This window comes from Apodemus sylvaticus, chromosome 10 (assembly GCF_947179515.1).
Source record: "Apodemus sylvaticus chromosome 10, mApoSyl1.1, whole genome shotgun sequence".
NCBI classification, from domain to species: Eukaryota; Metazoa; Chordata; class Mammalia; order Rodentia; family Muridae; genus Apodemus; species Apodemus sylvaticus.
This window is the reverse complement of record NC_067481.1, coordinates 16,492,998-16,509,546: the sequence shown is the minus strand read 5'-3', so window position 1 is coordinate 16,509,546 and position 16,549 is coordinate 16,492,998. Positions and strand designations below refer to the sequence as shown.

The following is a 16,549-nucleotide window of genomic DNA, read 5'->3' as shown; positions in this document are numbered from 1 at the left end:
GCATACACACACAATGCACATTTGGAACAGAGTCACCACAAAAATCAAATAACTACTGGGGATTTTCCCCTAATTTTAAACCTTTTCTCATTACCACTAAAAATCAACAACTTGATCAGCACTTGGATTTGCTCAGGGTTTTCAAACATACCTAAAGCTTGTTGCCACCACTCCTCCAGAGGAAGAGAAGCAAAGTGGAGGACAAACCTGCATGTGGACCCTGACAGTAAGTGATGTGATGCTTATCAAAGTGCTATGCTAGGAGCATTGCTCAGGAAAGGTGCTATGATTCCAGAGTTGCCCAGAACATTTGAGCCTCACTTGATGGAAACACACTCACTGACTTACCAGGTCCCTACTCTTCGGCTCTGCATGTTCCTCTTATTTAACATTTATTTAATGTATACAAGTGCATGTCTGGGCCGGGCAGTGGTGGTGCACGCCTGTAATCCCAGCATTCTGGGAGGCAGAGGCAGGCAGATTTCTGAGTTCAAGGCCAGTCTGGTCTACAGAGTAAGTTCTAGGACAGTCAGGGCTATACAGAGAAACCCTGTCTCGGAAAAAAAAAAAACAAATGCAAAAAAAAAAAAAAAAAAAAAACCCCAAAAGACTGGTAACAAGATACTTTATTCACTGAGACATCTCCTGACACCTAAACAATGTTTTAAACAAATAGAATAGTTGAATATATTTATGTATAGCCAATATGTTTTTTTTAGACCTATACAATATGTAACAATCAAGTCAGAGTAATTGGCATATCCATCATCTCATTTATCATTTGTGTTAGAAACATTCAAAATCCAGAGCTGGAGAGATGGCTCAAAAGTTAGAGTACTAGCTGCTCTTGCAGAGAGCCCTGGTTGGATTCCCAGCACCCATACAGTGGCTCACAGCACTTGTAACTCCTATTCCAGGGATCGGATGGCTCTTTCTGACCTCTACAGGATCCAGGTACATACACAACAAATAGAAATTCATACAAGCAAACATTAATACAACAAAATAAATAAAGATACAAATTTTAAAAAAGAAACATTTAGCCAGATGGTGGTGGTGCATACCTTTGACCCCAGCACTTGGAAGACAGAGACTGGTGGATCTCTGTGTGTTTGAGGACAGCATACTCTACAGAGTTAATTTCAGGACTGCCAAAGATACATAGAAAAACCCTGTCTCAAAAAACAAACAAACAAACAAAAAGAAACATTCAAAAATCCTTGCTAACCATCTGGAAAGCTATAATAAATTGCCACTAACTATATTCTATTGTGCCACCAAACTCCTTCTAATTCCCTAACTATATGTTTTTTAAATTACATATCTATCTATCTCTCTATCAGGGAGGAGGGGGCATGTGCTAGTATGTAAAGGAAGATCAGAGAATAATGTGGAGGAGTCAATTTGGTCCTTCCACCGAGTGGTTTCTGGGGATAGAATTCAGGTCATTAGGCTTGGTAGCGAGTGCCTTTACCTAGGTGAGCCATCTCACCACTTAAACCATATTTTTAATTACCTGCCTCTGTATCTTCCTCGCCCTATCCCTTACATTCCACTCCCTCCAACCCCAAGATAAGGTCTGAAATGTAGCCCAGGCTTTCTTGAGCCTCCCATGCTCTAGAATTACAGGCCTGTGTCACCATGACTAGGTTGGTGACCACTATTCTCAGTTTCTATGAGATCAATTTCTTTAGCTTTTACATGTGGAAACAAACATATGGTATCAGTCTTTCTATGTCTGGCTTATTTTACTTAACATTATGTCCTCCAGTTGTACTCATGTTATCATAAGTGACAGGATTTTATTCTTCTTCATGACAAGATAACACTATATTGGATAAACATACCACCTTTTCTTTATCTGCTCATCCACTGGTGAACACCCAGGCTGATTCCCTACTGTGGCTACTGTGAGTAGTGGCACACTAAACACAGGACACAACTACGTATTGACTTCTAGGAAAACACATGCTTCACTCTTGTACTTTAAAGGTCCAACTGACTTCCTCCAGGAATGCCCCTCATCCCCTTCCCTTAGGTACTTCACTCCTGCTGTGCAGTTTCTGCTTTTATCCTTTGAAACCACAAAGATGTTTTACTTGTCAGGGTTTGTCAAGGGGACCTTGAAAGCTGTGTTGATTTGATTCTCAAGTCTCTCGATAAACAAAGAAAGCAAAAAAAAAAAAAAAAAAAAAAAAACTATTGGGTACCTTCTAACAAGCATCTCCTAATCCAAGTGAAAGAGAGAAACAGCTCTGTGAATAAAACCCCCTACTCCTCTTGCAGAATACTCTAGTTTGGTTCCTAGCATCCACATGGTAGCTCTCAATCATCTGTAACTCCAATTCCAAGAGACTGTGAACTCCTGCATGCATGTAGTGCACATATCTACATTCAGGCACATACACATACAAATAAAATTATTTTAAAAAAAAATCAAATTAACAAATAAAACTCCAAAACCAACCTGAGGAATAACAACCTGGTTTACCAAAGGTGTGATTCCTTTAGCATCTATATCCATTATCACACGTTTGAACATGCCACACATATACACAAACACAAAGTTGAACAATGAAGCCAGGCAGTGGTGGCGCACACCTTTAGTCCCAGCACTTGGGAGGCAGAGGCAGGCATATTTCTGAGTTTGAGGCCAGCCTGGTCTACCGAGTGAGTTCCAGGATAGCCAGGGCTACACAGATACACAGAGAAACCCTGTCTCGAAAAACCAAAAAAAAAAAAAAAAAAAAAAAAAAAAAAAAAAAAAAGTTGAAAAATGAAACAGTAGGAAAAATAGTATTTGGTTCTCTATTTCTAGGTCTGCCACTCACTAGCAGGACGTATCATCTAAACCTCTGCAAAAAATGAGCTAGCAGCTTCTCTGGTCTGGACATCCCTGAGACATGTAACTGTACTTACTCTGTAAGGATTAAGACACAGGAAGGCTGGAGAGATGGATGGCTCAGCGGTTAAGAGCACTGACAGTTCTTCCAGAGGTCCTGAGTTCAATTCCCAGCAACCACATGGTGGCTCACAACCATCTGTAATGGGATCCTGTGCACTCTTCTGGTGTGTCTGAAGACAGCAACAGTGTACTCGTATAAATACAATGAATAAATAAATAATTTTTTTTTTAAGGAAGGCATAGGGATAACCCACAAGCCTCTATCTGGCTATATATTAGTGACCTGGGGCTGAAGACTATTTTTTTAAAGATGTCCAGAGATTCTGATTTCCTTCACATGGAATAATAACTGGGCATGGGGCTTTGAAAACTTCCCTGGTGATTCCAGATGACTAATCTGAGTTCAGGCTAGGAAACTTTACTGTTGTAACACACACTTGGTGCAGTTGTGGCCTTCTATACATGTTTCTCTCTCACCTGCAAGGCCCGTCAGGAGTCAAGGGCTATCTATTAAGAGATATAAAAGAGCTCCTCTGACTTAGCCAGAAGTCAAAGACAGTATCAGGACCTGGGGATCTGACAGCACCTTGTGTTCAGAAGTGCAGGAAGAAACTCAGTTTCTATGACAAACATTCCTGAGACCTAGACAAACAACTGTCTCCCCTCATCTGAGATGGGGGAGGGGAGATAATCCACCAGAAAACAAGATGTTTTTGAATTATAATTATAAATTAGTCCACAATCTAAGGAGATCATGTTTAATACATGAAGACAATCCTGCATCAAGGATCATGTTTAGTAGTGAAACCTCATGTTGAGTGAAGAATGAAATGGGCCGCACTGATCACCAACCATTAACCCGATGGGGTTTGGCAGTGGGAAAAAATGAATCTCACTGCTGACAGGAGGAGCTCACGAAGATGCTATCCACTTAAGTTGTCTTCCTAAGTAAATGTTTTGAAAGGCCCTCTAATTGGATAAAAGTGCACATTATCACTGAAATCCTATTAAAGATTACAGAACAGAGACAACCAAAGTGACATCTTTCCTCATCTCAACCCTAATATCCACAAGCCGTTTGCTTTATGTTAAAATAGCAGCCCTTTGCACAGGGCAGTGGTGGCCACACTGGGGATGCACACCCAGACAGATCTCTGGATTCTGTGCCAACCTGGTCTACAGAGGGAGTTCCAGGACAGTCAGGGCTACACAGAGATACTCTATCTCAAAAAACAATAAATAAATAAATAAATAAATAAATAAGATAGCCCCTTGCTTTATGGTCCCTTAACAAACTTCAAGAGGAAATTGGATCAATGTTTGCTGAGTGCCTACATTACTAGTGTAGTATACTAGTGAGTATGGCTAATACAGCATGCTAAACTCCACAGAGGCAGCAAAACATAAAAAATAAAAATAAAAACTAAAAAACCAAGGCAGGATTGTTTCTCTGGCTCTAGCATAAATCAGCAAGAAGTCACACACAAGCCCAGGGTAACTTCCTGTCTCCCCACCCCTGTTATTCTCTCCTAGGCTCACCTAGGCTAATCTGAATCCCTCCACTGTGTTCCCAGGGTCACTGCCATGATAGGGTACTTCCTATCATCACAGGCCATCTCCAGTGACAGAACTGCTTGGGAGGTGGGGGACTCTGCAGAGATGCATCTCTTCAGGGTTTTCTAGTGAAGGTTTTGGCATGGTTGTTAATGAGAACTGTTAAGGACTTCTAAGACATGAGTTTTCAGTTTTGATATTTCAGACATATTACTAGTTACCGAAAAACATGCACCTGCTTGGTTATTATTAGACCTCAAAGAAATGAGCTTAAACTCCAAATCTGGCCTAGTGGTTTCATGATCTTCACCCTCTGAAGCTGGGTCAGCCCACTAAAGATGGCCTGTCTCCTGATGGAGCTTCCCTGACGAAGTGAAGCAGCATCTGTATCTCAAGCTGAAGCTCTGCTACAACACAGGGTAGGAGGTCACAGCCCATGTGGGAGGAATTTACACCATTTAGTAAGTAAGTACCTTCCGGCTTACCAGCAAGCCTACCAGAAAGTCCTTCAAAGCCAGAGCCTCGTGGCAACCTCCTTAGTCCACTCCTCAAACCTAACATAAGTCCCAGGGCCAGAGAACTGCAAAGGGCTGGGGTAGGGGATAGCTCTCCATAGAAAAGCAAGAGGATCAGGTTCAAAGGTCCTCCTGTCATTGGCGTATGACCAGGACAGGTGACCAGACCTCCCTGACCCTCTATCCAGAGGGCAAGGTTCCTTCCAACTGTCGTTGAGGGGCCAGCACTGCACTCTTGATGAGCTGGATCAGAAGGCTGAGACTGAATGGACCTGTCTCCTACACACTGACCCCAGTACCCTCCCCAGGAATCTACACATTTATTCACGTGTTATTGCAGCTTAAAATATTTCTAAAATTTTTTGGAAACTCCCTTCAAAGACTATACTTTTGAATCCCCTAAATGGGAGGAAGACTTGATGATCTGAGGGTGGGTCAGATTTCAACATTTTAATAAACAAGTAAAAATCTACTCCAAGTGTTTGCAATAAACTGCGATCAAACTAAGTAGTAACAGTTGTGGTCGAACTGCAGCATGACTCATGTAGACGTTGTATTCAGTGACCACCAGCAGGAACTGGAACTATTTTAAGTTATATAAGGATAATTGGTTTAAGAGTAGATATATGTATTTTTAAAAAGATTTCTTTTTGGTTTAGGGTTATTAAAGCTGTTTTGGCAGGACATCTGTTATCCCAGTTAGGGAGGCAGAGACAAAAGATCATACAAGTTTGATTAGGCCAGCCTAGTCTACACTTTGAGTCCCAGGCCAGCCAGTGCTACACAGGGAAATCAAGTCTCCAAAACAAAACAAAAATTGTAAAGATTTTTTTTGGTGCTGGGCATGGTAGCACACACCTTTAATTCCAGCACCCAGGAGTAAGAGGCAGGCAGGAGAATCTCTGAATTCTGTCTGATCTACTTACTGATTTCCAGGACAGCCAAAGTTATACAGAGAGACCCTGTCTCAAAAAAGTTATGTTGTTTTAAAGTTACTTAATAGTAAATAAGTAAACTACATGATTAGAAGGTTATAACTGCTATAACCAAAATGTTAAAGGGGTGGAAGACAGATCTGTATAACATGTAAATTGACCCTGAAGAAGTAATTATTTTGAAAGTGATTTTTTTTTTTTTAAAGAAAAGGTTCAGGTATGTTTGTAGAGGGGAGAAAGCTACCAAAGTAATAAGTTTACTGTCCACTGGTTCTTTAATCTTCCTAAGAAAAACAGTTGCAAGGACAAACTGAAAAGAACGGGAACCTCTAAAAGGACAATTAATACATTAACTCTTAATTTATGAACACTCTTCAGGTGAAACTTTAAATGGTCTCAAAACCCAACAAGGATCTTATCTGCAGGAGACAGGCTACAATCAGAACTAAAGTTACAGGATTACCCTGAGGTATTTCAGAGTGCTCTCGGGGCTGCATCTGCTAGAAAGTTGATCTGAAACCACTACAGAGCAAAGAAAGCTGTGAAGGAGCGGCTTAAAAAGCCAGAATAAAGCATCTTCTCACCAACACTTAGTTACATGGGATCAGATACACGACCAAGAGTATTTTCATCCTGAAAACAAGACCAAACATCTTCATCCATTTTATAAATCCATGCTTCTAAAAGAAAACATCTTACTACAAAATAGTTGTCATAAAACCAATTTAAAGTTGATTTTATGTTTAAAAAAAAAAAAAAATCCGCCAGGCGCCTTTAATCCCAGCACTTGGGAGGCAGAGGCAGGCGGATTTCTGAGTTCGAGACCAGCCTGGTGTACAGAGTGAGTTCCAGGACAGCCAGGACTACAGAGAAACCCTGTCTCAAAAAAAAAAAAAAAAAAAAAAATCTAACAGTTGGAGAGATGGCTCAGTGATTAGGAGCACTGGCTGCTCTTCCAAGAGGACCTGGGTTTGATTCCCAGCAGCCATGTGGTAGCTCACAACTGTCTATAACTCTAGTTTAGTTCCAGGAGGATCTGATATGGCTTCTGTAGGCACCAGCATGTAGATGGTACACACACTTACATGCAGATAAAATGCCTGCCTGGACACATAAAATGAAAATAATAAAATTAACAAAACAAACATCCAATGGTGCTTGAGAGTTCAGAAGAGAATTGTAAATCTACACATGATTACAAATTTCAGGTCTAGAAACTTATTCTTAGCAAATGAAGCAGTTAATATATATTCAAGAGGATAGCAACAAGGTGGGCCATCACATTATCTGCAGTAATCAAAATGTTAAAAACTATGTTATCTAAATGGTCAAATTATGTTACCTCCATTCAGAAGTAGTATGCAAACAGATGTTACAGAATTAAATTTACTGATAGAAAACTATCTCTCAGTTTCAGTCAGGAGAAGAAAAATGTTATCAATGTATGTAAATTTGTACACAGAAAAAAATGTCTGAAAAATAAAGATATTAGTAGATTAACCATCAGGGAAAAGCATTTCAAACCCACAATGAATTGCCACTCACACCCACTAGAAAATGCCAAGAATAGACATAAGTGCATGTATTAATTGTCCTTTGGAGGTTCCTGTTCTCAGTACATTGCAGGTGAGAATGTAAACTAGCAAGGCAGATTTTAGAAGAGTCTGGCCATTCATCAAAAGGTTAAATAGGTAGTTATCACATGATGCAACAGCGATTCTCCACCAAGAAAACTGAAAACATGTATCCATTCAGAAACTAGAACCTAAGTGTTCTTAGCAACATCTGTAGTAGCCAGGCTCATGCCTTTAATCCCAGCATTTGGCAGACAGAGGGAGGCGGATTTCCGAGTTTAAGGCCAGCCTGGTCTACAGTGAGTTCCAGGCTACCCAGAGAAAGCCTATCTTAACAAACCAAAAAAAAAAAAAAAAAATCCATAGTAGCCCCAAAGTAGAAATAACCCACAAGGCCATCAGCTGCTAGGATGTGCTGTGTCCACAAAAATATTATTCTGCAACTAATGTTAAATGTCCCATATGAGCCTTGAAAAAACCAGAATGATGTATCAAAGAAGTCAGTGATAAGATGCAAGTATTACACAATTCCATCCATAAGAAATGGGCGATTTGGGGCTGGAGAGATGGCTCAGTGGTTAAGAGCACTGACTGTTCTTCCGAAGGTCCTGAGTTCAAATCCCAGCAACCACATGGTGGCTCACAACCATCTGTATGAGATCTGACACCTTCTGGTGTGTTTGAAGACAGTTACAGTGTACTTAGATATAAATAAATAAAACTTTAAAAAAAGAAAGAAAGAAAGAGAGAAAGAAAGAAAGAAATGGGCAATTCCATCCATAAGAAATGGGCAAAAGGGGCAAATGTACTGAGCTAGAAAGTGGGTTAGTATGGTGAGAGGACAGGACAGGAGATGGAAAGGGAGCAACAGCTAATGAGCACAGGGTTTCTTTTAGTGACAATGAAAATGTTGCAGACTTACTTGTGGAGATGGTTGTACAATTCTATCCTACACTAAAACTATGGGATTAACCTTTTTAACAAATGAACTAGAGTCCCACAAAGCTACTGGAAAAGTCAACAGAGGAGATGTCCGATTTGTAGTGACTATACAGGGGTATTAGTTTCACCTCTGTTTACTTCAGGCTTATCTAGCCTTTCTAAATTTTCAATAGAAATGATTATTTTGACTGGTTTTTGTTTTTGTTTTGTTTTGTTTTGGTTTGTTTTGGTTTGGTTTGGTTTGGTTTGGATTGAGACAGGGTTTCTTTGTATAGCCCTAGCTGCTCTGGAACTTGCTTTATAGACAAGATGGCCTTGAATTCATAGGGATCTCTCTGCCTCCCAAGTGCTGGGATTATAAGTGTGTGACACCACTGCCCGACTTTGGATTTTTATAAATTTGCCATGTTGAGCATGTGCCAAGAAAAAGAGAAAGAGGGAGAGAGAATGTGGAGGGGGCAGAGGGAGAAAGGGAAGGAGGAAGGGAGGGAGGCAGAGAGGAAAAAAAAAATCCCTGAATAAAAGGCAATACACCTTTCCTTATAAGAATGGGAAGTGGAAACAACCCCAGGACTCCACCAAGGTGACTGCTCTCGCAAACCTCGGCTCAGTGTTCCTCCAGCACAACCAGGAGCCCATCCCCCAACCTGTGGATAGACACAAAAGCTCAAACCCTTTTTACCGGGAGGAAGGTTAAACTTAAAAAAAAAAAATGCAAGCAACAGCCTTATGATAATTTGTTTTAACTCCTACTTTTCCCAGCAGGGTAGGGTGTGTTCATCCACCCTCAGCAGTACATAGCTCTACAATATGTCACTCTGAGGCAGGCAAGTCTGAAACCAGACCTGGAATATGGTAAAGCTAAAGCCACAGCGCAGTCTACAGCATCCGGGAGACACGGCCAACCAACACCCTTATTATTCACGGGGTATGATTCACCAGCCCTACTTTTTAAGTCATCATCACACTCTAATCATCTTGTGAGGTGATAGCCCCCAAATTATTTGAAAATAATATGAACTGAATCTATTAAAACAACTTTAGATCCCAAAGGCAAAGGAGAAATTCAATAAAAATTAAATAGTCATCCAATGGTTCTTTAATGTGAAAATGTTGTGGAAAAACCTAAAGCAAGCAAATAACTCCCTACCCTCAACCTTCGAAGGCGGGACTACTACCAGACAGCATGAGGGAACCTCATTGATGGCTATTCCTGATCATGCTCTATCTTTGAACTTTGAAAAAAAAAAAGAATTATTTACTTTTTATTATGTATATAATGTTTGCCAACATGTATGTAGATGTGTACTACATGCATGCTTGGTGTCTGCATAGGTTAGAACAGGGTGTTGGAGCTCATGAAACTGGAATTACAGACTGTAGTTAGCCTCCAAGGGGGTGCTGGGAATCCAACCCAGGTCCTCTGTAAGGGCAGTAAATGCTCTTTCTTAAGAAAGAATCTCATATACAGTTCTGAAACACTATCTTGATGAAGAAAGCCGAGTGGGGCAGCTGAAACACACATATGTGCACAACTACAGTTAACTTTACCAACAACCATCCTGATAACATCAGCAATGAAACATCTTAATCATAGCCACAGAGCAAATAGCTCCATGTCTCCTACTAGGATAATTCATTCAGGTGATAGCTATCAAGGAAAATAATAGACAAGGGCATTTCGGGTTGAGATTTCTCTCTCCGAGGCACAGTGTGTTTCTTACATATATAGTCCTTGGTTCTCAGGGACTTTTTCTTAACCCCCATCAAACAAAATACCGACTAAATAAACTTGATATATCTTCACTGAGGTTTTTTTTTTTTTTTTTTTTTTTTTTTTTTTTTTAACAAAGGCATTTGGTGCCCATGTAAAATTAACCGACATTATGTATAAGATAAGGGTCTGGGAAGAAAAGGGAAAACTCTAGAATGTAAATAACTTATTAAGCACATTCTAGATTTGCAAAAGCAGTACTTACTAATAAGGATGTTACTGCATTTTGGATCTTGTAGCCTCAAAGCTCAACTAATGAGTCAGTGTCTGGCTCAATTAAAAAACACACTCCCTGGACATCACAGCACTGCCTCCAATGTACTAGCCACTTCATCAGTCAAAACAAAATAACCATAAAGGCACAACACTTAAAATGATGAAGGAGGAAAATGTACTTTGGCAGGGAGAGGAAGAGAACACACACACACACACACACACACACACAAACACACACACACTACCTCATATGTTCAAGCACTTCCCTCCCAAGCACTAGCTGCCCCCATTTCACAGATCAGGAAACAAGAGTCCCCAAACATAAAATAACTTGCCTGAGGATACAGCTAGCAAGTTGTCAGTTAGAACTCAGGTCTACCTAATTGAACAGCTGCTGTGTTCTGCCCAGGGTCATTGCTGCCTACCATAAGTATGAATTCTGCTCTAGTTTTCACTTCAAATCTTAAAATACTATCTTAATATGTTTGGAGTTTTAAAAAAAAAATCCTTTTATTAGAAGAAAATTCTGAAAAGTAAAACCCATCCTTACGTCTAAAGAAGTTACAATAAAACAACCTTTGGTAAGGGTCTGGAATCTTTTATGTGAACTCTAACAAGTTTCTAAGCACAACTTGAAAATACATGAACTAAAACTAAAGCTAAATGGTTGCCTCCTCACCCTATTGCCACTGGATGACAAAAAAACACTAGAATCCAGCAAAAGAAGAATATATGCAAAGCTGTGCAGAAGAAAACCAGGTCTACCTCGGCTGTGAAACTATGAAACCGATCGATTTCCATATTAAACATTCAGTCATTCTGTTTATACTCGTTATCTTGTGAGCAGATACCAGGCAGCAATCAATCAACTCAAGGTAAAATGTCCAAGTTCAAAACCTGGTCCTAGTTGTGAAAAGTACATCTTTTCTTTTTAATTAGGTGAAGAAAAAAAAATAATCACCTAGGGTCTGCCACGAAGAAAATGCATATGAATTTCCGTTTGAAAAAAAACAAACAACAAACAAACTTGAATTTGGAAAAGTAGACCTTCTTTAATACTTTAGTAGTTTCTAAATTCTAATTTGCTACTCTGAGAGCACAATTATTTACCTACAAGGCATAAGAGTTCAAAGAGTTCGCCCGAGTTAACAACGCGGCTGGCCCGCGGGTCCCCACACATGTCAGTCTTCCACTGGGACACCTGGTACATGATATGCCATATTAAAGGGAACACGGTACCTTCAAAGAGGTCATTAAATAGAACCAGTACAAGTGTACCATGCCCACATCCTGAACAGTGCATTTAAAAAAAAAAAAAAATTTAAAGCCCTCAAGGTCTTCCAACCAGAAGATGAAAATAGCCATGTCCGCCTACAAAATGTCCTCTTTAGCTAAAGTGTTCAAATCCTGAGTGGATAAAGAGTTAAACAAATATAAATCGATATGCTTCTCAAAACGAAAAAAATATGAGACATTTCTGACGGCCCCACACGTGAGACAGCTTTAAGTTTTGCAGTACAACTCTGGCCCACACACCGGGTCTTTAAAAGGGTCCAATGCCCACAGTTTAACTTGTTTAATGACGCCTTCACTGTCTAGCAAAAATACTGGTAGGAAGCCCCCTGTCTCCGAATACAAAGAAACCTTCGGGTCAGGTAAGCAGAACGCAGCGGCTGGGTAAAAACGCCGTGCCCATTCCCGGCTGCAATCACTTCCCAAAGTCTCATTTAAAAACAAAAACAAAAACAAAAACTTTTTGAGTAAAGATTCAAAACTCCAGTCACCACCCGCTTCCCCCGGCTTCGGGTGTCCTTCCGCGGCTAGCGCGGCGGTGCGGGCGGGCGCCCACCTGTGGAGGCGGCGGGGCAGGTGGGCAGCGCGCCCGGGGCCCGGCCTTCGGGAGACAGCGCGCGTCCCGGGCCCTGGAGCCGCTGTCTGCCTCAGCCGCGCTGGCCCGGGAGGCGGACGCCTGTGCGTGGCCGGCCGCCGCAGCTCCCACCGCCAAGCCTCCCGCAGCTGCCTCAGCCGAGGCGCCGGGCCTCCCGCCGCTGCGGCCCGGCTCGGACGCCAGCCCCCGCCACCGCGCGACTCTCCTCTGGCCGCGAGCCCGCCCGTCCCCGCACCGCACTCCCCTGGTTACTCACCCCGGGGCCGGGCGACGATAGCAGCAGCGACAGTAGGAGCAACAACCACCGGGCCGGCATGGCGGGGACGTGGCCCTGCCTCCGGGCCCCGCCGGCCGGTTCTGGGGACCGCACGGACAGAGGGCTGGACAGGGGCGCCGCAACGACAGCGCGGCACCGGCGGAGGATCGGTGGACACGGAGCTGACTGGGCGGCGGCGACACCCCCATTCCTAGCCCTATATGTGCCTTGTGCCCCGGCTTCTTCCGGTCGGGGCGGGCTAAAGGGCGGCCCCGGGGGCGGGGCTGTGGAAGGCGGAGTCACTGCCTGGATGGGGAGGGGCCTAGGTTGTTTGGGGGGCGTGGTAAGAGCGGGAGGGTGGGATTAGAGGCCGACAAGGTGGCTAGCTTCTGGCTGCCTCCTATCCTGGGCGCTAGAAGCCGAAGACCAACTCTTGGTTTTGGGTATTTGAGAACGCTGTGCTTCTGAATGGAGAAGCTTGTCCGCAAAGCCAAGGGAAAATGACATCTGTCACCCCACAGGAAGCCCCACTCTCCCGATGAAGGACCTGCGGCGCCAGGCTTGGTCTGGAAGAAGGGAATGCCCATAGCCCTCCATCTCCCCGCTGCCAGCCACCGCTTAGGGTTGCCTAGGCGACCTCTAGAGCTGGGGTTTCAGCAGCTGGTGGAAATTCGGCCCTGAGCCGCAGCCCTAGAGTTCACTGAGGAGGGTCCTCCAGCTGTGCCTCATCCAGCCTGAAGGCCCCTTTCTTCCCTAGCCTTGCCCTCAGGAATTCCCCCCAAGTCATGTCCAGCAGCCATCCGTTCCTCTCGGGATGAACCACAGCCAAGTCATTCACCAAAAATTATAAGGAAACCATGTGGGCTTCTTGTGTCACACGTGTTTACGTGACCTTTGTAGATGTGGCCTGGTGAAGCTTGAGAGGACATGTGTCACAACTCTTTGGAGGTAGGCTGAGGACTTTAAGGGTTGTGGGTTATTAATCAGAATTAATGAGCCCAACAAGTTGTTTGGTCACTGGGTCCCAAGCTGCCCTCCACTGAGTTGGAAGAGGGAGAACTTGTTTATAATAGGAAAGATAAAACATTCAGTGCTCAAGGAAAAAGTAGAGACACGGTTCCTCTGTGTAGCCCTGGCTGTCCTGGAGCTCACTCTATAGACCAGGCTGGCCTCGAACTCAGAAATCTGCCTGCCTCTGCCTCCCAAGTGCTGGGATTAAAAGCGTGCCCACCACCGCCCAAAAGTAGCTTTTTATTCTAGTAGAAAAATCCGTTGGAAGTGTACCTGTGTAAGGTACTGGGCTGCATCTCCAGTCCTCCCAAAACTGGATGTGTAGCCCCACACCTGAAATCCCAGCACCGTAGGGGCGGAGACAGGATCAGACGTTCTAGATAACCCTTGGCTACCTAGTGAGTTTGAAGCTAGAAGCTCTGATGCTCCTGAGCATGGGGGCCGGGGGAAGCCGTGGAACTCGGCAAGGATGCAAACTGACACCAGGGCCTGTCAGGCCTTATGCTTGTGTTTTCTAATAAAGCAGCCTGGGGGCAGTGACATGACTCACACTCAGCAGATAACGACGTGTGATGTGCAAGCCTGCGTTCAATCCTCCTGGGAGTGAAAGGAGAGAGCAAGCGCCTGGAAGTTGACCTCTGACCTCTCATACACACTGTAACACATGCGAATCCACACTCACACTCACAAGTCACACAGTAATAAACTTTTTTTTTTAAAAGTTTGATTGGAAAAACTGCTTTGGGGCTAGAGAGATGGCTTAGCCTTTAAGCATGTGTACTGCTTTCCCAGAGGATCCAAATGCAAGTCCCATCACCCACCCACGTCAGGGGCCTCCAGAACATCTAACACCCCTGGGCTCTGGGGGCATCTGCACTCACAGACACACAGACATGCATATAAATTAAAAAAAATACAATTTTTCTCACATAATTTCTCCAACATAATAAATCTAGGGGTGGCCTGGGCATGACAGAAGAGGACTGTTAAACCAGCTTTTAGAAGGGAGAGGCACAAGGGTTAGTAGTTCAAGGCAACTTCAGCTACATAGTGAGTTAAGGCCAGCCTGGGCTACAAGAAACACTCCTTCAAAATGCAAAGGGGGGAAAAGGTCTAAGAGGGGAATTTGCTGGGCTGGAACTCTTTGACAATTTCAAATGTCACAGTGACCCTGTAAAGGTAGCAGCAGATGGAGCACAAAAAGGAAGGGTGACCTCAATCTGACTCATAAATCAGCTTTAAACAAATTATTCCGAAACAAATAGAAGCCATCCGAGGAGCATGAGCCAGGCAGGACTCTTTGTCTTGCAGGGAGCTGACGGAAACCCTTGGTTTTAATGCTTCCACCGCGTTCTTAGCATTTCCTCTGTACCACCGAGTTGTTCTCCAGATTAACCAGTCTGAGTGCCTGCGCACCTCGCCTGAGTGCCCTTGGTTGGCGATTCAGACTGACGAGGGCTGGCGTTCTACCTGTGGTTGAGTTACCATCAACTTGCTCCACAGTCACAGGCAGAAGAAGAAACAGCTCCTTACTTATGTGAAAGTGAAAACTGGCATCACTGATAAATAGAAAAACCCAACTATTTCAGGGCTTCTCTGAAATAGACAGTAATTAATCTTTCTGGAGTCTCATTAAATAATTCCCTTTTTAAAAGGTCAAGATGAGATGACTCAGTAGGTAAAGGTGTCTACCTGCTGGCAAGCCTGACCACCTGAGTTCAATTCCCCCCGAATCTGCATAGTAGGAAGAAAAAACTGACTCCCAAAGTTGTTCTCTGCACTCCACATGCACAAGTACATGCACATACAAATAAATAAGCATAATAAAAATAGTAAAGGTCAAGGTTATAGTCTTTTTTTTTTTTTTGAAAGGGGTTTCTCTGTGTAGCCCTGGCTGTCCTGGAACTCAACTCTGTAGACCAGGCTGGCCTCAAACTCAAAAATCTGCCTGCCTCTGCCTCCACTAAAAGTGTGTGCCACCACTGCCCGGCTAACGTTATAGTCTTAATGTAAAAATAAGCTGCTACATAAAAATACATCACACATGGGGCTGGAGAGATGGCTCAGAGGTTAAGAGAACTGACTGCTCTTCCAAAGGTCCTGAGTTCAAATCCCAGCAACCACATGGTGGCTCACAACCATCTGTAAAGAGATTTGATGCCCTCCTCTGGGGTGTCTGAAGACAGCTACAGTTTACCTTACATATAATAATAAATAAATCTTTAAAAAAACACATCACACACAGAGAGACACACAGACACACATTCAGATAGGAACACATTAGATTCAACAAAGACTAACAGAAGAATTAGGTATGTCTGCAAGAGGTGAGAGGAAATAAGTTAACCAAATCTTACTTTTATTTTTCTCAAAGAGCTTCTAAAAACAAACAAACTTATTTCCAATACCTTTCAAGCTTCCTTCCTTCCTGATTCAGACTACTACGTAGGGCAGAGTCTAGAAATCTGTGTTTCACACTTCCCACAGGTGCCTGGAGGCCACTGAGATCAGGCTGCCTGACAGTAACCAGAGTTCAAATGCACAGGCAGGGAGCCCTTAGTGTTTGCTTTAGAAAATGCCGCCATCTAGTGGAAGTTATGACCTAGACCTGGAGGCTTTTATGTTTAGTTGGGGTTTTTTTTGGTTTGTTTTTTGGGCTTTTTTTTTCCCTTCCTATTTTTAGTTCATATGCATTGGCATTTTGTGTGAATATATGTCTGTGTGAGGGTATTAGATCCCCCTGGAACTGGAGTTACAGACTCCACAGTTTCTTTCTTTCTTTCTTTCTTTTTTTTTCAAGACAAGGTTTCTCTATATAGCTCTGACTATACAGAACTCACTCTGTAGACCAGGCTGGCTTCAAACTCAAAGGTTTGAACCACCATCACCCAGTAACTTCGAGGTTTTCAATCTCATTTACAACTTAAAATTTTGAATTTATGATTGTCAAGTTTACTTGCATGGCTACTTTTTTTTTTT

General features: G+C 43.0%; 1 protein-coding gene across 1 annotated transcript in view; it reads right to left on the bottom strand.

Moving 5' to 3' along the window:
* Nucleotides 1–12,806, bottom strand: part of Ern1 (endoplasmic reticulum to nucleus signaling 1) — an 89,289-nt gene extending 76,483 nt beyond the window's left edge. Inside the window, exon 1 of the mRNA XM_052197451.1 lies at nt 12,560–12,806. Within this exon, the coding sequence (XP_052053411.1) occupies nt 12,560–12,619 (60 nt within the window). The 5' untranslated portion in view covers nt 12,620–12,806. The remainder of the gene's footprint in view (nt 1–12,559) is intronic.
* Nucleotides 12,807–16,549: the final 3,743 nt, after the last annotated feature.